This window comes from Artibeus jamaicensis, unplaced genomic scaffold (assembly GCF_021234435.1).
Source record: "Artibeus jamaicensis isolate MK-2021 breed Jamaican fruit bat unplaced genomic scaffold, CSHL_Jam_final contig_1028, whole genome shotgun sequence".
NCBI classification, from domain to species: Eukaryota; Metazoa; Chordata; class Mammalia; order Chiroptera; family Phyllostomidae; genus Artibeus; species Artibeus jamaicensis.
The window spans coordinates 2582957-2607828 of NW_026521201.1; the positions used below are offsets into that span (position 1 = coordinate 2582957).

Genomic DNA, 24872 nt, shown 5'->3' on the forward strand with positions numbered 1-24872 from the left:
CGGCTGACTTTCTCAGGCCCTCCCTCAGTGACATCCCTCAGCCTTCTCTGAGTCTCCCAGTTCAAAACTGCTTCCTCCACTCCCCACACCTTGGACCTCCCCAGCTTGCTTTCCTTGACTGCTTTTTCAACATTGCACGTATCCTATAACTTTTAAATCATACATTTAAATATTGTATATTTTACCTGCTGTTTGGTGTGTCTACCTTGCCTTAACTAGGATATAAGCTTCTTGAGGTGGAGATTTTTGTTTTGGTCCCTGTAATGTGTAACATATAGTAGGTGCTCAATGTATATCTGTCAAACTGGGGTGAAAGCAGAATGGTTACAGCATGATCCACACTTGTGCTGCTGAAGAATGGACTCTGGCCTGACATCTCCCACATACTATGCTCCTGACCTGGCCCCAGGGGGAAAAGAGGAGATGGCTGGGAGGTTTGGGGGGGTCAAGAAGCCAAGCCAAGGGAGCTCATTCGTAAATCCAGTGCCCTGAAAGGTGCCTGAGTGCCTCCTTTTCCACGCCACATGCCATGGTGACCACCGATTTCAACACTACTGCCAAGACAGTGGGGCCAGTGATCCCAGAGCTGTGATCTCAATGTGTGGTTCTAGGTGAAAGGGGACTCCTGAGACACAGAAGTTGAGAGGAATAAAGGACAGCACGCTTCCTGCTTTCTCTCAATGTGCTAATCAACAGAAATCTCTGCTGGGGCACTCAAGGACGTCCTTACTTTCCCAAGTGACGCTCCACCTATCCACACAAGGGCTCCTTTCTTACACTGGCCTTGTGTACACCAGGTGTATGAAACCTCACCAGAGCTACCAAAAGAAAACCTCAAGGATTCACTCTTCCAGGAGTTCTCAGATAGCAAAGGGTGGACTTCGAACTTGCCTCCTAAGTGACGAGAAGGAACAAGATATTCTCAGCATCTCGGCATCTGCTGAGTCTAGAGAGCGATGGGTGGGGAAGAAGCAAGCATAACAGGAAGAAGCAAGTACAAGGTCAAACAGCAAAAGCATTCAGATGTGGGAGATGGAATGCTTTTTCCCAGGGAGGAGCCTGCCAGAGTGCGCAGTGCCTGCCAAACTCCAACTCATCCTCCTCCTGATCCCTTTCTAAAAATCCTGGCCTGTGGCTTAGACTGATTGCGAGGGGTGGAGTGGAAATGAAGGGGACACACAATAATAACGAGAAAGGCACAGCATCTGATTTGTAAACTTCTAAGGCCCTTAATAGGTGCCTTTCAGCTCTGAAAGTCTGTGAAGGAACTAAAATACTATTTCCAAAAAGAAAAAAAACCACTAAGAAATGGTACTATAATTTCTTGAGCTTGTGTCAGTCTGTTTTCTGTAGTTACAAAAAAAAGGTGACTGGTTTGGGTTACAAAGACAGGGTTCCACTATAAAAACCCGCTGGTTGCCATGACAATGAACATCTCTTCCTCCCTTCTCTGCAGCATCCTTCCTCCATCTGGGTCAAATCAAAGAAGCTATCTGCGATGCTCATGATTTAGTATTTCCTTCGTATGAAGATCTAAAACTACATACACACGTAAACAAAATACATATCAAAGTGCTAATTAGAGTTGAACTAGAACCTCACACACTGTTATCTCTCCTCCACTACCAATAGTAATGTCCTACAAAACACTTAGGAAACGCCCCTGCAGAGGGTGGAACAGGAAGGGAGGAGGGTAAGCCCGTGCCTGTTCCCTGTGGTCTGGAGCCTCTCAGGATGGGCTGGGGGTCAGTTCTCTCCAGAAGGGTCCAGGTGAGGCCAGGGCTTCCTGGAGCACTGCCACTGTCTGTCTGCAGGTCTGTCCTCCCACCCTAAGCTCCTCAAGGGCAGCGTCCACACCTGACTGATTCTGGGACCTAGCACAGCACTGGGAACACAATGAAAGCACGTAGGAACCCTTTCTTTCTGTTTTCTGCTGAGGTCTCGAGTATGGGCCTAGCGTGCCTCAAATCATCTTGTGGATTCATCCAAGGTATAAAAACATGCAAAAACCTGCAGTGGAATGAAATACAAAAACTTCAGGTTACAGAGGCCTCTGAGGAAGTCAGAAGGGAGAGGACATCCAGATAGGTGTGTCTAGAACCACTTGTTTCTTAAAAAATGGTGACAGAAATCAGATGCAAACATGGCAAAATGTAAACATCTGTTAAATTGAGGAGGTAGGCATATCGGTGCCATATTTTTAAATTTTTTTCCATGTTTGAAGCATTTAGTAATTAAAAATAAATTTCTCTACTAATTATTGTACTTAACCGAAACAACCTGGTGAAGGATTTGATCCGGGATTTCCTCATGCTTGGAACATCGTCCCCTCTGTGAATCTGGTTACTTTTAAATATGGTGTAAGTTGATGCTTCTGACGGGCCATTTCATTACCTTATGATTTTGGAATTTGGTGTCACTGTATTTACTTCCATAGGACATTAATTCAACCTTAAATTAAATTCAACAACCAAAGCAAGCATAACCTTAAGAAAATTAATAACCACTGAGAGTTAAATAAGCTAGCTGCCCTAGAAAAGCATACTGGCTCATTTTAGTCTATTCTGTAAATAAACTACGGAGTAATTATTTTCAAGAATTATTTACTAACAAAGTCATTGTGACTTCTGAAAGGTGCTAAGTATCAGAGAACATGAAATTATCTTTGTATACAAATTTGTGCCTCCATCTTTCAACAGTATATGTATTATTCTTATTGAGTGAATTTGTTATTGTTAAAATTACCACAAATGTGGAACAAGTTATTTCAAAAATAAAGGCTGAGAAGACAACAACATTTAATTTAGAAGAAAGCCACATAAATACAGGACTATGTCATTCATTTCTTATTTCCCCACAGAAATAAAAGACCCAGAAATGTCTGCTGGAATGGTGGGCTGTTTGCAAAACTATCTTTAAACATCACTGAGGCTGAAGGGCTCTCATTCTAAGTTCTTTTAAAGTAAGAGCTAAATTTGAGCCCCAAGTATTTGCAACACTTTTAAATGGTCTGAGTGCTGGTCAAACTTCTCACCAGTATAATTTCATATACTCCCACCCACCCAAAGAGCAGAGCATTTCTGGGTGTTAGAAACAGATAATGACGATTCCACAAGTAGCTTTTTGAGGTAGCACGTGGGTTAGTGTGGTCTTTTGTCAACTTCCACCACGGCGTACCATGGCCAGAGACAAAAAGTGCTGAAGGTGATGGTGCAGCCCATCAACCTTATCTTCAGATACTTGCAGAACAGACCCCAGATCCAGGTGTGGCTTTATGAGCAAGTGAACATGCAGATAGAGGGCTGTGTCACTGGTTTTGATGAATACGTGATGAATACTGATGCAGATGAGATTCATTCTAAAATGAAGTCAAGGAAACAACTAGGTCAGATCACGATAAAAGGAGATAATATTACTCTCCTCCAAAGTGTCTCCAACTAGAAATGACTAATGAAGTGAGAAATTGTTGAAGCAACACAGTGTGTGTTTTTTAGGTGTTCTTCCTGGTGGGTATAGTGCTTGAACATTTATTCATATTGTTTTGATTACCTTTTTGTTATTACCAGATGACAATAAATGCTATGTGACTGTTTTTATTAAAAAGAAGAAGAAGAAAGAAACAAATAATGATTTTGGTATAAATAGGAGCCCTCATGGCTCCCCCAGGTGGAAACAGGACATAAATGAGACACTGTAATGAAAGAAGACTCACTTTGATTTTTGTGTCCACATACCCACTGACACCAATTGAGTAAGTACCTCTAAATTGCTTGGCATGTGAGGCAAAAACTTTGTCTGTTTTTATACAACAAATATTACTTGATAATTTGCTTAGGTCCAAAGGTTTTTACAAGCATGGTGCTTTTTCCAAGTGGAAGCGCATGTAATAAAAACATATTCATTCCAACATTAATAGGCCCTGTGGTCAGGGTGTGAAAAACTAAGTGCTGGTTTCCGGGCACAGCCAACAGTTTTAACTGCCCTCTGTGCCAGATGTAGAGACTACCAGGCAGGTGAAACGCTCAACAGTTAACGCAGGTGCGTATAACAACCAACCCCTAAACATCCAGTGATTTTTAGCGAGCCACAGGGGTAACGTACAAATAAAGAAACTGTTTATTACCTACAAACATGAAATCTTATTGTATTCATTATACTAATGTGAGTAACAAATCAACTTCAATCTCCTAGTACTGAGGACAGCACAAGGGCGCTAAATATATTTACGAAGGAGGAGGAAGACAAGCTGGAAAGTGGTCTGCTCCCCACAGAACACAGCGTGGGTGGGTTCCTGCTCGTCCCTCTCCCTAGCTGGGAGGGTGACCACAAGTGATGAAGGTGGCAATGATGGTTTGTTTAGGGAGCAACAGTGCACATTCTTTACCCTGTAACAGCATTTGCAAACACATGGAAGGGCACGATTCTGTATTAAGTAGAAATTGAGAAGCAAAATCTTATTCAAAAAAAGAACTGAAGGCAAACAACAAATCTGACCATCTCTTCCCCTCTACCTTTTGGTCTTTCCTTACTGTCAATGACCCTGGAATCATGCCTGCTTGAAAGGTTCTAAATGCATGAGTAGAATCCTCAAATTGCCCAGTTCAAATCCTGATTAGGGGGAAGGGGAATCTCAATCCAGAATAAACGCATCTAAAGTATACCTTCTGGTTTGTTTTAAAGCCCAGAGAAAAAGCAGAAATTTATAAAAATAAATAAATAAAATAAATACATAAATGTTAAGTATATCTAATATATGTATTTATGTAAACATAAATATATAAAATATAAAAACAAATTTACAAAAATAACTGCAAAAATGGTGTTGGGATAACTATGTCATTTATCTGTAGACATCTTAAAGGAAAACAAATTCTAACTGGATCAAAGATTAAAACATATAAAAATAAAAATCATAATATGTGTTAGAAAAACATGGTGTTTTGGTTTTTAAAAAAATCTCAAAGTATGAAAGACCATTCTAAGAATGACACAAACCTAACATTTTTAAATTTCTTTATGGCAAAGTCTGATTAATATTTTATTCAGTGTTTGCTACGTGCTATCTCTACACTCAGCAAACACATGACAGGTCATCAATTAGGTCAGTGCCGTAGGGAGAATTCTCAAATGGCCCCAGGACTCCCACCTGCTGGTGTACACACCCTGTATTTTACCCTCCCCTTTCAAGTGACAAGACTTGTGACTATGACGGATTTCACTCTCAGACTGGGTCATATTATATGGCAAAGGTGAACAAATTTTGCAGATGTAATCAAAGTTCTCTAGCAGTTGACTTCAGTTAATTAGAAGGTGGACTACCTGGGTAGGCCAGGCCTAATCAGGTGAGCCCCTTCAAAGAGGGCCTGGCTGGGGTGTCCAACCTTTTGGTGTCTCTGAGCCACACTGGAAGAAGAGTTGTCTAGGGCCACACATTAAAATCATTGTGACACGTAATCCCAAAAAAGTCTCATAATATTTAAGTAAGTTTACGATTTTGTGTTCCGCATTCACAGCCATCCTGGGCAACGGCCCTGACGGAGGGAAGAGACAAACACAACAGAGACGCTCTCCTTCTGGCCTTGAAGAACAAACCGCCACGTGGTGAAGAGGGCCAACTGGCAGGGAGCAGTGCATGGCCACCGGGGGCTGCGTGCTTCAGTCCAGCTGCAAGGAAGTTACTTCGGTGAAGAACCAGCGAGCCTGGAAAAGGATTCCAAGCCTCAGAAGATACTGTGGTCCTGACTGACACCTTGACTTTAGGCTGACAAAACTGAGGAGAGGATGAAGGTAAGCTGTGCCTGGACTCCTGGCCCTTGGAAACTGAGAGATAATAAAATGGGTGTTGTTCTAAGCTGCTGAATTTGTAATGTTACACAATAGCAGAAAATTAGCACAGTCGGGAATGACAAACTAGAAAATACGTATGTGCAAAACAATTTACTTAATAAGTAAAAAAACTTCTACAAATTTAAAAGATTAGTAACCCAATACACAGAGCCAGAATATAAAACAGATAGTTTACAATACAATGTTTTTTAATTATGTAAAAACATGATCAACTTATTGTTCTAGAGGTGTAACCACTGGGCGAGTCTGGGTGAGGGAAACGTGAACATGTATCTCTGTTTCATTTTTCTGCAACTTCCTGTGGGTTTATAATTATTTCAAAATATAAAATTTTAAAATATGATCAAATTCAGTCATATCAGGAAACATATAAATTAGAATGAACTACCAGTTTTCAGCCATCAGATTGACAAGGATCAAAAAGCATTAAAATACACAGTGTCAGAAAGATGTGAGCTGAGCATGTTCATACATGGATGGTAACATACACTGTACCATCTTGGTTCACTGCTGCCCCCTCAGCTCCTACTGTTTGACACGAAGTAGGCACAGCATTCAAGTTGGCAATCTCGTAATTTAAAGTGCCTGAGCCCTTTGCTGAGCAATTTCACTGTTAAGAATGTACAGCCCACTTATATCCTTCAATCGAACAAAAAAGAAGTCTGTTTGCGGGCAGTCAGCCAAGTGCCTAAGCAGCAGCCATCCACATGCGCTTCACAAGGAAGTGGTCAAATAAATTATGAACACCTGTAAGCCTGTTCAGCAATTAAAACTAGATTAATCTGCAATGATAAAAGTCAAGAACAGAATGTTTTCCAGCTTATCAAGTCTATAGTGCAATTTTATAACATACCCTGATTTACCATTTACAAAGCCCCAAATACCAAGGCTCCATGAAGACATACAAGGAACAGGAACATTCCCCTGTGAAAGGATGGAGCGAGTGCCCGAGGGCACAGAGGCCAGGCATGGGAGTCCACAAGGAAGGGCACCGGAGCTCAAAGCAGACAGCGGGTGAAAGGTGAAGGTCAGGTGAGAGACTCTGGGTGTCTTCCAATAGGCAGAGATTCTGCCTATTGAAGGATGTAAAGGAAGATATAGATAAGACTCTATGCCAGGCATAGAGTAAAAATAAAGGAGTGCTTTGGCTGGAGAAATTCATAATCTGGAGAACATCTCTGATTTTATTGGAGGTGTCTTAAGGTACCTCATCCTGTGTATTTGTGGCAAGCTGAGTCACCCTCAAACCCCCTTCGCCTCCTGCCTGTAAAGACATGAAGACTGCACAGAGTCCTTTGCAACCGTCTTAGGTGCGGACTCCAAAGAGATACCAGACACTTTCCTCACCTGGAGAAATATTTACAAGTAGCCCTCTCCAGCGTCTGGACATGCTTCGCTCCACCACACTCTCCACTAGCTCCACTCGCAACACCAAATCAAAGCCGCCGACTATTACACTGCATTGTTCTGTCTTCTCTCAGTCTTGTGTGCTTTTAGGGGTCAAGGCTTTCAAGTACTTTGTCTGATGCCAACAGGGCTTGAGCAGCTCTTACTGAATGGGCCTCATATTTTCAGATAAATGAAAATCTATGCCAGCTAGTGATTCAGTCTCAAATAGAGGCCACCTGTTCCAATTTGTGAGATTAAAATAGTATGCCACTGCCTATCTGAGTAGGGCTCCAAGCCTTCTGGCTCATCACGTCCTCTTCACGCAGGAGAAACAAAGGCACGTTTGGGCTCAATGCACAGTTGCACACACTGGAGTAAATCTATTGGGACGCCGAGCATAGTTTTCACTAAGGACATACTTTAGTTTTAGACATGTGCTATGTCGAAATTTCTGTGAAAGGCTGCAGCACCATTTAATTCCCTTCCATCAGAGCAAGCCTACGTACACATCTTATTAGAGTCAACTTTACTTCAGAAAACCACAGGTTTAAATTTCTTCTCCACTCACCACTTTCTGTCCTTGCCTGAAATTCCCAAAGACTCTTAAAGGTCTTCTGTCACCTCAGTTTCTCTCCAGTCATCAGAAGACCAGAGACACGCCCTGCCTGGCACAGGTGTAACTCTCCCTGTGCACCGCACTGTCCGAGTCTTCCTGCGCCGACAAGACCGCCTTCGATTCACCAGAGCGGGCTTTGTTCGTCCCTACACTCAAGTACCCAAATTTGCACAGTCTGTGAGAAAATATTTCTAAACAACTTCTGGGCCATGCTTCATAAATGCAGAAGAGATGATACATTAAGACCAGTGTTTCCCATTAAAATAGCATCACAGGGAGCAGCAAGTCATTGCCTTCAAAACAATCCTCAACCCAATCCAGTTGATTCAGTCCAGGAGAAGCTTCTATTTTGTGCTACAGCTCTCTGACAAAGCTTCCACATTTACTATGATTTACTAATCTGGCACTGGCGGCTTCAGAGGGTCAGACCATATTCAGCTGGAATAGTAACAGTGATCCTTTAAAAATAAATTTAACTTTCAAGGAGTGAACTGGTTTAGGAATACTAGGTAAACAACTGTACAGGTGGTACAAGGCTATGCCTGGGTGTGGGAATGACTGAAGATTGGCAAACTGTCTGGAAGACAATGAATGACTCAACCTCAGAACAACAAATGCTATGATGGGTTTCCTGACGCCGCTTCTCAAAGTCATTCTGGTAAGCAGAGGAGTTGACAAGCAAGTTTGACTCCTGAGTCCACACTCTTAACACTTCATCCTAATCTCAAACCCAGAAGTGAAAACAAAGGGAGTGATGTTGGGGATGACGAGAGAAAGGTGACTGAGAAAATTTAAGACTTACACCATTGGCTGTGGTGTGTAAGACACAGGTGACTGAGGACATTCCCATGCATCTTGTTTAAGAATTGGCTGTATGGGAAAAGCATTAACCAGGAGTGTGGGCAGACATTTAAGAAAATGAATTAAGCATGATATATACTCTTTGAGGTGCTTGTAGAACATCTAAGTAGAAATGTCTTGTATGATGTGCTGAAGCCACATCTTACTCCAGAGCTGGGCTCTCGAGCTGGAGGCTGAGGCAGAAATCATACAGAATCTGCCCCAGAGAGACACTTCGTCGGGGCAGGCACTGCAGTGCACCTCCTCTCAACAGGCCAACAACCCCCCCAGGGTCTCCCCCAGGGCTGCAGCACTGTCAGGTGGTCTTTCTGTGTTTACAGGCTATGCTGTATGGAAACTGGTACATATCCTAAAGGCACTTGGTGCTGGAAGATGCTCTCGGGGCCAGCGTCACAGGAACAGAGAGCTTCAGAGGGAGGAGAAGGCTTGGATTCCATTTTAAATTAAATACATAGAGGATATACTCATGACTTGGACATCTAGACTATCTTTTTTCCCAACACCCCACCCCAACATAGGATACTCATTTCTCAAAAACTTTATTTTAAGAAAAAAAAATCAACAATGAAAAGACACCTCATTGAGAAAAGATAACTTTCAAAAAGTGGCAGCAGGCTTAGTGCAGCTAAGTAGCTTGGCATGTGAATCGTCACAGCTCTTCGTCCCGACCCTGCCAAAATCTAGAACTAAATTCAGAAAACTGATGGCCTAACGCTAAATCATTTAAATTCATTTTTTAACCTAGAAAGCTCAGAAAATTTTAAATCTGTTCAATTAATTCCCTACTTAAAAATTTTTAATTCTCATTCTACACCTCTATTAATTTTGAGATGTTTAGCCCATATAACTTAGCAACTAACTTGGTATTTAAACATATTTAAAACTGTTTTCTTTTAAGGAACTCTCTTTTAGGACAGTAGTTGGTATAATGGTTAGTCCTAATCAGTCTGTATTAGTCACACAATTTTACTGGATACGGTCTGGCTGGGTGTCCCTTGGCTGTATCTGCAAGTGGGATGGTGTGGAGTTAATGTCTGAACATCCTTTGAGTTCTAACGTCGTTAAACCTTTAAGTCTAACTTTATAACCCTCTGCCTTAAAAACGAGGAGCGCATGCCTTCAATCCAGTGAGGCTGAGTCCTGCAGAAAGACCTGGTGACACCAGACTGTTGTGACGAGGAAGAACCACCCTTGTTGTGTCCTTCAACTGCTTATCCTCTGGAGACCAATACTGGGCTAGCAGATGATTTTTAACTCTATTCTTAAATTGTGAGTTTATTTAGCAGCTCCTAAGAGTACCCCAAACTATCAGCAAAATTCTGATAGACTTACACTGTTATATCCTAGGCATTACAAAAAATTCTGGGATTATCAGTTTAAATCATTCACTCATCAAATGTTTACCAGAGATATAAGACTATATGCAAAGGACTGGCAAAATGCTGTGTCATAAAAGTCTCGAATACACCACTGGCCAGGTGTCCTGCAGAAGTCACACACATCCATCTCCAAGCATTCAACAGGTCTGTTAAGACCAAACTGCTCTCTGGTACTCACTTCAGAAGCAGAAGATAGGAGAGTGGTTAACATGCAAGCTCTCAAACTAGATCTTGGTTCATCGAATGCTAGCACTACCATTTCCTAAAAGCCACAGGACCTTGGACAAATTATTTAACTGCCTGGACCTCAACTCCCTCATTGGTAAAATGGAATTATAAATAGGATATCAGGAAGATTAAGGGGTGCATCTGAAGTGCTTGATATTGTGCCTAGTGTATAGCAGAGACTTAGTACATATGGGCCACTATCATTGCTACTGAATTCTTTTCATTTATGTGCTTGTTGCTTCCTCACAGAGGAATAATCAACACACGTGCTAAGTTCTCCTCTAAGCAGCATCCTTCTCCCCACAAGTCAATGAAACAGCTGGATTATGCACTGATCATATATCCTGATGTTCCTTTTCTAAGGAGTGCAAAGTCCTCATTCTGATTCACGGGACAGTGATTCATGCTTCTCTTCCTTCGCTCTCACCTCCCCACTCCACTGAAAACATAAAAACACAATTAAGAAACAGCAGGACTGAAAGCTGCAGCCTCCCCTATCAAGACTTAGGCAATTTCCACTGAGGACCCAGTTGATTTCTGACCTTACCAGCAAGCAGCCCTGGAGATTAGGGCAGGGGGTCTGAAGCAACACATCCTGTGATCCAACTAGGTAGCAGCTGTTGTGGTGTTCCACAGCAGATGTGATGAGCTGGTAAGCTGGTGGGGAATGGCAATTTGTTCTCCTCTGAAGGGAGAACTGGGAAGCTTGCAGCAAAGCATAGCTCAAAACACACATACCACATCAATCTATCCATCCTAAATTTAAGAAAAATCCAACTTATAAGACTCATCGTTATTCACTATTCCTTTAATTAACACATCAGAATAACGCAAATCACTGGTTCAAAGTGTACTCACAAAATATCAGTTTACCATCTGACTAGGTCAGTGTCACCTCCGACAAAAGTCTGTTTCCACTCTCTCCAGTTCCTGGCCAGGAAGTAAGCATGTGATCCTTACCTCTCTGCCTCATTGCCCAACCATTTCCACTGTGAGAAGGGCTTTGACGCCCTCTTTCCTGACTGTGTCTGGCCATTACTCATTGTACATTTCCGGATCTACTTCCAAACCAAAGAACACTTGTAGATGCACTACAGGTGGCCACCATGGCTGACACAGGTTTTTTCTTCAAATGTTAGAGACTTGTACTTATTATCATCATTTCTTCCTCTAAAAAAAGAAAAGCATTTCCTGGGCCAGAAGTAGAAATAAAATAAAACCAATAGACATTAAACTTCTGGAGAGGCCAGGCTGTTCCATTCACCATTATATTACTGATACTGGCACCGAAGCCAGCACATAGAAGGTATTCACTCAACAGGTATTAGTAAATGAATGAAGCTTCTCTCGCTCATTCATGAACAGAGCCTCTCTCACAGAGTGCCAGTGCCTATAGTTTAAACATGTAAATGACAAGCATGAGAACAACCAATGTGATGAGAAAAGAGCAAAATGCTAAAAATACCAGAAAAGACTGTCCCATTCACCAAATTAGTAGTCTTTCCATTTCAAGCTATGATCACTTTTTATATAGTAATAACAAAAACAGCTACCATCGACTGAGTTCTTACTGTGTACCTGACATTTCATAGAAATTACTGCATTTATCCCTGGTAACACCCCTAGGATATGGAAGAGGACTCTAAGACTTAGAAAGATTATAGGTCCAAGATCCCACCCCTAGTCAGCAGTGCTAATGCAAGATCTGTCTTCCGGGGGCCAGCCTAATGAAAGTGGTCCTTGCAGGCAAGATGGAGTGGAGGTTGACAAAATCGCAGAGCAATGAGGAAGCTAGTGCACCAGTTATCTCCTTCTAAGGTTATGTAAGTGGCTAAAATAAGGTGGGAGATGACAGGAGAAATGAACCAACTCCAGTAAAACATTAAAGAAAGAGCCAGTGGAATGGCTGATAAATTAGAGATGGGGGGAAGGTAATCTCTCAGGATGATTAGAGTTCTGATTAATGGTGATACCAACAGAACAAGAATAAAACTATTCACCTTACATAAGGATAAAGGGCTGCGGAAGGTGGCCTTTTAGAACATTTAAAGTTAGAACATAAAATTTGATTCGCACATAATTGATTAATAAAAACCAGACTGCCTGTATTCTCAAAAAAAATGATAGGCTTTATCTAGGACATGAAAGAAAAGTAGGAGTCTAATTATGTACATTCTTTCTTTTAAAGTAGGGTTATATTATGTGCACCAAGTTAACATGCACCATTTCTGAGTTTTACCCAGAAGTTTAAAATTGTGAATGATCCTGACTTGTCAGCTTAGAGACAATCACAGAACTCATTACACTTTCACTGAGGGGGGAAAAATCTAGGTTAGTCCACCTGGCTACAAAAATAGACTTCTCCCATGTTAAAAGAGTAAACTGCCTCATTATTATTATAATCCCAAAGGCTTAACCAAGTTCAGCAAGATCGATGTGTACTTTCCCTGTTGCCTTCACACGGTATCAATTTGGAACTCAAAAATATGACCACTCAGTAACCAAGAATTTGATCTCATAGAGTCTTAGGTCCTTCCTATGAGGAAACTGCACATCTCTGAAAGATTAATCAACTCTTCCCAGGCACCCCCAGGTCTCGTTAGTTACAGTGTTTTTCGAGGAGCTCATTTACCAAATGAGTTCACAAAAGAGTTCTTATAAAACTCTATTAGATGGCTTATTGCCAAGGAGAGGGTGACATCAAGAAATTAAACCCTAATACTGCTTGATGGTTTTCTTTTGCATACTTTTTGAGTATAAAGAAAACGTGTCTTTATAGCTACATCTAAGTGAATCCCACAAAACAGGAGCTAGAATCATCTAATGGGGTTAATATTCTCTGCACAGGAAAACTGTTGTGGCTTTTCCCTTCATTACAGCAGGCTTATTGCAGCCTTAAGGACAGACTCAAAATTACATCAGCTCCACTGGAGAAAAGTTCTTATGCAGTAACAAAATTTCCACTAGTTATCTCTATTCCTCATGTCTCAACAATAAAACCCCTAAAAGCAGATGGTCGAGAAGTTCAAACAGGGATCTTAGCATCACTGCTGCAGAACTTGTAATTATTGTCCACTCAAGTTTTAGCCCTCTTCAGTCTGACTTCTTATAGTCCTCAATAGATTTCATTTGCCCAATAAGCTAATTTAGAATAATCAGTATATACTATAATGTCTAACTCAGTTTTAATAAATGGTTTACTTAAAAAGCAGGTGTAGTCAGGCACTGCATAACAATATTTGGGTTAATGACAGACCACATACATGACCATGTTCCCATAAAATTATAATGGAGCTGAAAAATCTCTGCCCACGTAGTGACATCTTAGGCACTGTAATGTCACAGTGCAACATGTTACTTGTGTGTTTGTGGGGATGCTGATGTGAATGAAACTACTGCATTGTCATCATATAAAAGTATACAGCACATAACATTATGCATAGGACATAATACTTGATCGTGATAATAAATGTTACTGGTTTATGTATTTACGATAGTATACTTTTTTTTATCATTCCTTTAGAGTGTACTCTTTCAACTTATTTTTTAAAGTGTGCTGTAAAACAGCTGCCAGATTAGGCTGGCAGTAGCCTCGTACGATACATCTTGTGTTCACTGTGTCTCTTGATTGCGTCCCTTTCTCTTGTTCTTGATTTAATCTCAGGTCGTTTTGCACAATAACAAGCTGTTCTCGACTCTACCTTACAATCTAGGTGTGTAGTAGGACACACCATCTGGGTGTGTATCAGAGCACTCCATACAGGGGTGAGCAAAAGCAGGTTTACAGTTGCAAGTACATGAAACACATTCTATTCTTGTATTGTTATTCCCCATACAAACAACTGTAAACCTCCCTATTCCCACCTGATACACTTGCACAACAATGGGATCATCTAATGACCCATTTCTCAGACCTGTTCTGTAACCTGTCACTGAGCAGCCTAGGGCTCTATCTCCATTATTCATCACACAGTGTAGCAGGTATAAGGTCGTGGATAGAATTTTAAAAAACAAGAAGCCCCCTTCACATAAGTCTGTGGCACTTTAACCAAAAAGAAGGGTGTTATAATGGAACAATGGTGTCAAAACAGAACAATACCAGATACAGCACAGAAATTGAGTCTGCAGTTAAGTTACCCATTTGCTTTTCATCTGTAAATAGTTGAGGTAAAAACTTTATCATCACTATATTATGGATTATGAAGAGGGAGTTTTGGTGAGTTCTGTGAGTTTTACTAAAACGTTTGAATGAGTTACCAGTGAGCCATCCATCCCTAATCGTGTTATTTACATAAAGATCACTAAAAGATCACTAATCATGTTATTTACATAAAGATTATAACAGTTGTGAAAGCAAACCCATGCTTCCACACTTTCTTCAAGTCTAAAATGTCTCCTGTCAACAGCGACATTAATATAGATTCCCCCAATTACTAATGCTTTAGAAATAAAGACCCTCGCCTTTCTTCACAGTTAACCATGTTAACAACTAGCAGTCATCGTTCCAAAAACTTCTAAGTTAACAAAGATCTTTTGCCAATGCTTTCTTCCAAATGGAGTTTCTGGTTATTTTCACCACAAATTGTTATGACACTTTTAAAGAAAGTACAACAAATAAGAGAATTCATTTAGGGGAGGAGAGTGGAATGGATGCAGGACGTATTATTCCACCAAATATATTTAACCTGTAACAACCTAAATCATTATGCTAAACTGATTAACAAAGGCCAAAAGAAAAAAGGGAACAAAGGTAAATATACCAGGGGTTTGTCACTTCACTTCTGGGGCAATTGATAACTTCTCTGAATTATGATTAAACACCCAAATCCTGCACAAGGGGCGGCGCCACATTTCTGTCGCTGTTGCTATTTTTCCCATCCGGTTGGGCTCTGGATCTGGGAGGTGAAAAGCCAGAATTTGAACACGATTATACCTCTGTGAACTTTATACAAGGCAGCTGACACTCAAATACTGAGATATCGGAAAAGCGAGTAGTTAGCTGGGCAAAGAACAAATCCAGGTATCTCCTGCCAGAACAAATGCCAGGGTGGAGGAGGTGCTGTTCCAAAAGGCACTTCAATCGGCCAAGGAGTGAATCGGGGCCTGGACGATGCAACAGCCCAGGAGGGCAAAGGTATCCGGCAGGGGTGGGGGGAAGGAGGCTTCCTCTCCCTACAGGGACCAGCGCTCAGGCCGCCGCCTCCATCTGGATTTTGAAGCGCTGCAGGGCTAGTCCCTGCTGCCTGCTCTGAAGAGCTATTTTCGACCACAGCCGAAATCAGCAACAGCAAATTACACTGCAAACAATGGAGAAGGCGTCTTCTCCGAACGGCTAGAAACTCCGGAGCGGCAGCGCGAAGCCTGACTTTTCATTCCCGCCGAGCCTCCGGGCGCTCCCGCCGCGCCCCCCGCCCCCCGCCCCGCCCGCGAAACCCCGGGGCCGGGAGACTCGGCCGCGGGGAGGGCCGGCCGCGCGGAAGGCTGTCCCGCCGCGGACCGGGGGCCGGGGTGGCGGGATTCCCTCGCGTCTCGGCACCGCGCGCAGGGCGCTCCCTGGCGGAGAGCGCGGCGGTCGGGGAGTCCCGGCGCCCCGGCCAGGCGCTCGGGGACGGAGGGTGCGGGAGGGCGGGGTGCGGGGGTCCGCGGGCCGGGCTTCCATCGCGCCCCACCCGGTGGTGGACCTGGGTTCTCAGAGCCCCAGGCCGGGCTCCGACGACCCCTCGGTCCCAGCCCCTTCAGCGTGACCAAGGGCGGGAAAGTTCGGACCTGGGGCAGCGGGGAAGGGTGAGTGTCAGGCGGAGAAACTGGAGGGCCAGCGGTAGTGGACGCGGGAGCCGAAGCCCACCCGGCCTCGCCCCGTGGCCGGGCGCCCCGTCGCCAGCACCCCAGCCTCGGCCGCTTACCCGGCTCTTGCAGCGCTGGTGCCGGCCAGGGTCGGAATATGTCCGGTCCACCGTGAGCGCCGTGTCGCTGCCCGGCATCTCGGCGCTTGCACCGGGAACTTCCCGATCTCCCGGGGCCGCAGCGCCTGGGGCTGCCAGCGGTGCTGAGTCGCCCTGGGAACCGCGGCGGAGCGGGAGGCGCGGGCTGCTGCAGCTGGTGCCGACAGCCTGGCGGCCGCCCCGCGCCGCCGCCTCGGGGTGAAGTGGGGCGGAGCCGGGACCAGGGAGTCTCCTCCCCTTTCCTCTCCCCGCCTCCCCGAGTGCGCCCGGCCGGGGCGCGGACCTTTCTGCAGGTGCGACTTCTCCGCCTCCTTCCCTTGATGAAATTTGATTCCACCCCCTTCCCACACGGCTCTTTTTTTCTTCAAAAGCCAAGCGACATCTGTTTGTTGACTTATTTGTATATTTATGATAAAAGATGGATTTTTGACAAGATGTTGAGGCTTGCCTTAAACTCTTGCTTTCAGGTTATTATTATTTTATATTCAACATGCATCTACTGGGTATCTGCCATGTGCCAGACCCTGGAACAGGAACCAGAGGTTTTTTTTAAGTTTTTCTTGTAATTTCACTGAGAACAGAACACACTTCCACTTAAGGAAGATCTATGGTGCTGTGTGTTTTAATTTTGCAGGTGTAGCTCACCTCTATGTTGGAAGCTACTTGAAAGTCAAGACAGCTTTTCATTTCAGTATTCCCTATTTCCGGTGAATAGTCCCTGCCCTCAGGAAATTTTCAGTATTGTCACCTAAGCCAACATTCAGAACACCAGGTCTGGTTATGCAGGGTGTGTGTAGTGGGTGACTGCCTTGAAATACTGAACGTGCAGCTGCTCCAGGGAGGAGTCCCAGTGCAAAGTGAGCAGCCCGGAAGGAACAACAGGTACGCTAGCTTCTCCCCTTCGAAGAGGTGAGGGGCTAGAGGAGTGCAAGCCTTAGGAAAGTACTGAGCATAAAACAAAGGCATGTTTGGAAAACCTCCAGTTATCGGTTTAGGGGGTGTCTTTAGGAACAGAAGGACATGCTGGAAAAAGTAGGTGGAAACCATGTGGTGCAGGGCTCTACTTACAAGACGAAGACGTTCATTCTGGTTCTGTGAGCACTGGGAAGCTGCTGGAGGTTTCTGAACAGGGAAATGACGAAATCAGGATGGAAATTTAAAAGGATGTATGTGACAGCCATGAGAAGCACTGATTGAACATGGGTAAAGGACACTGGTTAGAAGACCAATGCAAAGACAATCTAAGGGTCCTTCAGAAGGAGACTGAATGTAAATTATGATACATTCAACCAGTGGAGTATTAGGAAACTAATGGAATGAGGCAGCTCACTATATATGGCTACAGAGATACTCTAACATATATGGTTAGGTGAAAAAGCAATGCGCAGAATAATTTATATGGTATTTCACCATTTACATATGGTAAAAACCATATATGTATATGCTTATATATGCATAGCATATTTCTGGGAGAATAAGAAAGAAACTAGAGAAATAGACAAGAAACTGATGACAGGAGAAGAGAACTAGGTAGCTAGAAGGAAGGGATAGAAGAGAGATTTATTTTTCACTGTATATTCTCTTAAAACTTGAATGTTTGAGTTGTATGCATATATTAACTATTCAAAAAGTAAAATAAAAATACTTTTAAATGAAGAGATTAAACTGATTAAAACTAACTTAAGAAAAAGAAAACCCCATATAGTCCTAAAACCATTCAAGAAATTTAATCAAGACTTTAAAATACCCCTATATGTGTGACACAAGTATAGCAGGCTCAGAGAGTTTTTTGGGTAAATTCTTTCAGAACAGAGAGTCAAATGTTAGTGTGTGAGTATGTATGTGTACAATTATAGCTACAGTGGCCAGAGAAGGCCTCTATGATAAGGACCATTTGAGCAGAGACCTGAAAAGGGAGGGAGCCAGTGATGTAGATATCTGAAAGTTTCAGACAGAAGGAACAGCAGGTACAAAGGCCCTGGGGCAGGTGCTTTTGGGGAGTGTTTGAGGAAGATCAGGGAGGCCAGTGTTCCCTGGACAGACAGTAGGAGATTAAGTCAGAGACATTTCAGAGGTCTGGACCTTTCAGGCCATTTTAAGAACTTTGACTTTAATTCTGAGGAAGATGGGAATATTTGGAAAATTTTAAACAAAGGAGTAGAGTGGCATGCTCTGCCTTTTCACTTACAGGAACAAGATTCCTACACCTCACAGGGTCACAGGGTACACAAAAATCAATACCAGATAGAGCAGAGGCCTGAAGGTGGGGGGGGGGCGGGGGGAAGGGACACAACTTCTAAAACTGCCAGAAGAAAATTGGAGAATATCATTATGATCTCAACCCATAAGAAGTAGGTTACAAAAAGCATAAACCATGAAAATTCAACTACATTAAAATTATAAAACTTCTACTTATAAAGAGGAGTAATAATAAAGTGAAAACAAACCACAGACACAACTGGAGCTAAAAACAATCAATATGGATGATTTTCACAAACAATGCTTCAAAATGAAAAAAGCAAGCCACGTAAAATTACATGCATTATGATTTTATTCATGTAAAGTTAAAAATATAAAGATTAAGGGAGCCTCTATAAAGAAGAAGAGGTTGATATCCTTGAATGAAGCACTTTCAGACAAGAGAGGGGGCAGCAGCTAGGAGTTAGGAGCGACAGTGGTGGCAGCTAGAATCCTTGTTCTGCTTCCAGAGGCGGAAGTGCTCATGGATCTGGGAAGTCTGTAAGGCACACCCCTGAAAGATCTCCATCCAAAGAAGATTCCAGGCATTCCAGAACTGGATCTAGATCTAGATCAAGAAGAAGTTTTTGAAGGCATCATACAAGGTCACAATCTCCATCTCACTGTCATAGATGATCCTGTGGCAGGACTTATAGTTGAGATTATAGAAGATGTTGTAGCAACAGTTAGTCTCCCATTTCTACTCGCAGGCATCATTTGGGGTTCTCAGGCAAATCATGATCCTTACTGTTGTCTTAGAGTATTTGGGTTGAGCTTGTATGCTACAAAAAGAGTTCTAAGAGAAGGATTCTCTAAATATGGCCCCAATGCAGATGTGTGTATTGTATATGACCGGCAGTCTATGTTCAAGAGGATTTACCTTTGTATATTTTGAAAATGTAGATGATGCCAAGGAAGCAAAAGAACATTCCAATGGAATGGAGCTTGATGGACATAGAATCAGAGGTGATTTCTCTACAACAAAGAGACCTCATACCCCAACACCAGGAATTTACATGGGGAGACCTGTCTATGGTAGCTCACTATGACAGAGGATACCATCGAGGCTATGATGACCGGGACTACTACAGCAGATCACGGAGGGGAGGAGGAGGTGGAAGAGAAAGATGGAGAGCTGCTCCAGACAGGGATCAGATTTATAGAAGGCGGTCACCTTCTCCTTACTGTAGTCATGGAGACCAACCACGTTCCAGATCTCGATCACATTCACCTCCTCGCTATTAAAGCATGAAGTTGAAGACTTTCTGAAACCTGCCCTAGAGTTTGGATATTGTTTGTGGACAATATTTTCTATTGCCTCCTGTTTAAAAAGTGAACAGCACCTAGTGAAGTTAGGTGACTTTTACACTTTCTATGATGACTACTTTTGGTGGAGTTGAAATGCAGTTCTCATTCTGCATTTGTGTAGTTCAGTGCTTTGTTCCAAGTTAAGTGTTTTCAGAAAACTATGTTTTGTGTGTATTTTTTTACAGTCTAAATTTCAATTGCTGAGAAGTTACTATTGCACAAAACTTCATTTAAAATGAAGGTTTTTCTACTGAATCCAGGGTATTCTGAAGATCAAAGCCTGTGTCTAAATGTTACCAAATGGCAAAAAGCAACACACAAAGTTTGATTTTTACTTTAAAAAGATAAAAATTAAATGACTCATGTTTTTAGGAGAACAAAGATATATAGCAAAACTAGTAGGAAAAACAAAAGCATGGTAAACACTAATTTCAGGACAGTAGTTATCTCTGTTGGGGAGAAGAAGAAAGATTTGATAGGAGAGGAGTACCAGATGGCAAATAACGGTCCACTGAATGAATGACTGTCTCCACACTGGGTATGTATTCATTCACACACAATGTGCCACAATAATTTTAAAAGTTTAAAAGCAACGAAGACTCAAGGCACAGAGGTGATGATGGCATTCTTAATCCTGAGATTCAAGTCACCAGTGGGGGCACCCTAACTCAAATAAATAAACATAACAGCATTTTTATAGGTATAAAGCTTGTTTACAAAGTCAAGATAGTCTGTTACTATTAACTGGTCATTATGTCAATTTAGCCCTACAAAGATCCATTCTGAAAATCTTGTTTCTGGGCTTTTCCCCTCTTTTGCCTGATACCTAACTTTTGTTTTCTAGCTACTTAGGGCTACACGGAGTACAATACTCAGGGGTGTGTGTGTGTAACTGTGTAACTGCACGTACATAACTGTACAGAGGTCAGACCTAAGTGAGGTCTCAGACAAACCAAAGTTGGGTTCACGTCAGTATGCGCCACCAGGCATCTTGATTTCTATTAATGTCTTGGCATTCCTTAGAGGAACCCCATCCTGGAAATGCTCACCCTCAGTAAAAAGGATAAATAAACACTTTGTTACATTCACTTGAATGTCATTTAACAGAGGAAGTGCTTTTTTGATCATTTGGACTTATTCTGTGGGCCCCGAAGCTCCTCTACTGGGCGCTCATATAAAAATAATAGTGTTTTTAAAAATCCTGAGGATATTTCTCTCATTGCTTTTAGAGAGAGTAAGGGAGAGAGGGAGGGAGAGAGAGAAACACTGATTGCTTGCCTCTTTGTGTGCCTGGACTGGGCACCCAGGCACCCTGACGAAGACCGAATCTGCAACCTTTCGATTATGGGACAATGCTCCAACCAACTGAGGCGCATGGGCCAGGGCAAAAACTCGTTTTTAAATACACAGATTAAGTAGTGCAAGACCAAGCTTCCCAGAAAAGACAGAAAACAAGCAGTGCTGATCACTATTTGGCTCTCCTATTGGCAAGTAGGCCCCAAGGGGTTAATAGACCCTGTCCCTTCTTTTGGAGGCGTTGCCTAGGGTTTTGTCAGTCCTTAAGGGAGAGAGAGTGGGAGAGAGGAAGATGACAGAAAGAGAATGCAGATTTCGCCTGTCATTGTGAGCATTGTCTGTGCCTCTGCTGATACCTCCAAAAGCCTCTCTTCACAAAAAGTAATGAAAAAAATCACACTTTTACAGTAACAAATGCAGTCAGAACAATAAGGAACATAAAAGTACAAAGACTAAGTGTGAAATAAGAATTTACTTCCTAAGTGTAAGCAGCACAATAAGGCAGTACACGCTAGGCACTAAAACTAAAGTGGAACAGGTCACATTAGTTCTACTGGCTTAAAGTTTGGAATGATGAGAACGGGGTTTATAAAACATGTAGGATTACCCTCGACTTTTATAGTACATACTTGTTTTTTTCCTACCCAGCATCCAGTTCCTTGTTTTTAAAACAGGTCCTGGATTTTGGGGACCCATCCCAACCCAACCTTTAATCCAAGTGCTTTCAGTGAGGCAGGCCAGCCCTACCATTGGCTCCAGTGAGGGCCACGTGGTCCAGCCTTTGCCAATCAAAATCACTGTAACTTAGGCACATGATCCAGTCACAGCCAATCAGGATCCCCCCTGAGACTTGCTGGAAACATAGGAAAAGAGCGGCGCTCTTTCAGTGGACATTGCTGGGCTGGTAGGATGTGTGCCTGCTGTCCTGGCGGATGTCCTAGCCACCCTACAAAGACAGCCTCTGAGTAAAGCAGAGTGTGAAAGGAGGAAGGTTCCTTACTGAGTTAGAGCACTAGCTCCTGCTTTTCCACGATCTATTGGTGTATGACAAACCACCCTAAAATGTACTGCCTTACAACTACCTTTCACTTGCTCTTGATTCTGTAATTTGAGTAGGCCTCCAAGGGGATGGCTTCTCTTTGCTCCATGGGACACGGGCTGGGGCTGAAGTACCCTAGATGGCTTCACTCATATGTTAGCACCTAAAAAAATGGGGGTGGCTGGACTGCCTGGGGTTTGTCTCTCTTTGTATATGCTTACATTTTTAACCATACAGTATTTTTTATTATCATCCAAGGGCTCCCCTCTCTCCATTGGGGCAGTTGGACTTCTTTACATGATGACTGGTGTCCAAGAAAACAAAAACAAAAGCTGCCAAACCTCCTAAGGCCTAGCCTGAAACTGGCAGAGTATCACTCCTGTCACATTCTACCGGTCAGAACAAGTCAAAAGTCCAGCCCAGACTCCATGGGAAAAGAAAGAGCCCCAGCCTCCTAATGGACGGAATGGCTGTGCCTACAGGGGTGGCTGGTCATGGCCATCGATCCCCGACACCAGACTTGGCTGAACCCTTTTCCTCTTATATATATTTTAAAAAATGGATTCCTCTTTCTGCTTACGCCAGTTTCAAGAATCCTAAAAATACAACATTCAGTACTGGCTGTGGGTACAAAGAAAACAAAAAGAAGGGTGGCATTTTAATCAATGGCAAGAACTGTGGACAGCATGAATAAAGAAGAATGAACAGACTCTGTTCCTGGTGCTGGGAATATAAAACTGCATCAGACATAGGCCCATCCTGAAGGGACGTTCCATCTGGACAGGGAGGCAGACAGTAAAAAAAAAGTTGCTCCGTATGTAAAGACAGTTGTGGCCTTGGTTCAGCGGTAGGGTGAGGGAAGTCTCCTTAGAAACTCCACCTCCTGACTTGTTTCAGGTCAGGACAGTGGGGAGAAGAAAGGAGATAGGGCGAAGAGCCTAGTTTTATACAGAGAAAGGCAAGCCTTTTACAAAGTAAAGAAAAATGTTTTTCCTCCTATATTTTGTTTTGATGTAATAGTACAGGGAGCCTTCTGGAAACTGGTCTCTAATGGTTGTCTTTCCTGCAAACTTAAGGCTAATTAAAAAGTTCAAAAATGTATTTTACCTCATCAAAATGAAAAAAACCTTTGCCTGTAAATGACCTGTTAAAAGGATGGAAAGACAAAATATAGATGGGGAGGAAATATTTGCAAAGCCACATATCCAACAAATTAGTTGCAGCAGTATCTAGAATAAATAAATAACTCTCAAAACTCAATATTAAAAGATAAATAATCCAACTTTAAAAATGAGCAAAAAAACCTGAACAGATATTTCATCAAAGGCCAATACTGATTGAGCACATGAAAATATGCTCAATGTCATTAGTCATTAGGGAAATGAAAGTTAAAACCGCACAGAGATATCATTATATACGTATCAGAATGGTTAAAATTAAAAAAAGTGACAGCAGCAAATGCTGAAAAAGACAAGGAGAAATTAGATAATTCATACAGTGCTGTCAGGGATGTAAAATGGTACAGCCTTTCTGGAAAACAGCTTGGCATTTTTCTACAAAATGAAACATGCAAATACCACATGACCCAGTAACTGTGCTCTGAGCATTTATCTTAGAGGAAAAAAGTTCCTATAATGACCTATAAACAAATTTTCATAGCAGCTTTACTCATAAAAGCCCCAAATCGGAAATATCCCTGATGTCCTTCAACAAGTGAATAGTTGAACTGCGGGACATCCACATCATAGAACACCACCTGCAAGTGAAAGGGAACACACTGCAGATGTACAGCAACTTGGGTGAATGTAAAGGGAATTACACTGTGTGAAAAAGCCAGTCTCCCAAGGTTATATACTCCCAAGGTGTAATTCCATTTATAGCATTCTTGAAATGACAAAATTATAGAAATGGAGGAGATTGGTGGTTGCCAGGAGTTAGCACTAGGTGGGGAGGGGAGGGGGTTGCAGGGGGGAGGTGGGTGCAGTTATAAAAGGGCGGCGCCAGGGAACCTGTGGTGATGGGACTCTTCTGTATCTCAATTGCAGGTGGTGGGTGGGAACTACTCATGTGATAACTGCAGAGAACTAGCCCTGGCTGGGTGGCTCAGCTGGTCGGAGCTTCGTCCTGTGACCGAAGTTTGCAGGTCCAATTTCTGGTCAGGGTGCCTACCTAGGCTGCGGGTTTCTCCCAGTCAGGCCGCATTCCCCAGTCGGGGCACGATCGATGTTTCTCTCTGTCTCTCTCCCTCCCTCCCTCTCTACACATATCCTCAAGTGAGCATTAAAAAAATAAAACTCCAGAGAACTAAACACACACATAACTAAATATGGTTGTGGGTTGTATCAACATGAATATGATATTTGTACTATAGTTTGGGGATGTTACCTCTGGAGAAACGAGGCAAAGGGTACACAGGATCTCTCTGTATTATTCCTTACAACTGCATATGAAGCAACAATAATCTTAAAATTAGAATTTTAACTTAAAATGTACTTTAAATTTTAGGTGCAATTGTAACTTTCACAGGGAAAACTATGCCTTAGGGGTTGGGGACAACACAGTAAGTAGGAATGGATGGTGTATGGATTTTTTTTCTCTGAAGTTGTACAGAGAACAGAGTTCTTCCAGGATCTGGCCTCTTGCCGCACCAGAGAAGGAGACCAGCTGTGGAACTGAAGGGCAAAGAAGAGACCGCTCACTAACGTGACCACCTCCGTCAGCGCCTTCCC

General features: G+C 42.7%; 2 protein-coding genes and 1 pseudogene across 4 annotated transcripts in view; 2 read left to right on the plus strand and 1 right to left on the minus strand.

Annotated features, from left to right (window-relative positions):
- The window catches only part of TMCC3 (transmembrane and coiled-coil domain family 3), a 285572-nt gene that overhangs the window by 66042 nt on the left and 194658 nt on the right, over positions 1–24872 (minus strand). Inside the window, exon 1 of one of the 3 annotated variants that reach the window (XM_037135011.2) lies at positions 16224–16449. The exons of the other annotated variants lie outside the window; for them this stretch is intronic. Within the exon in view, the coding sequence (XP_036990906.2) occupies positions 16224–16301 (78 nt within the window). The 5' untranslated portion in view covers positions 16302–16449. Of the gene's footprint in view, positions 1–16223; positions 16450–24872 lie in introns of those variants that run through there. 3 annotated transcript variants of the gene reach the window in all.
- Positions 3178–3441, plus strand: LOC119041631 (small nuclear ribonucleoprotein E-like). The gene has a single exon (XM_037135010.2). The coding sequence runs from the start codon at positions 3208–3210 to the stop codon at positions 3439–3441; it is 234 nt and encodes a 77-aa protein (XP_036990905.2). The 5' UTR covers positions 3178–3207.
- Positions 17283–19970, plus strand: LOC119041633 (transformer-2 protein homolog beta-like; annotated as a pseudogene).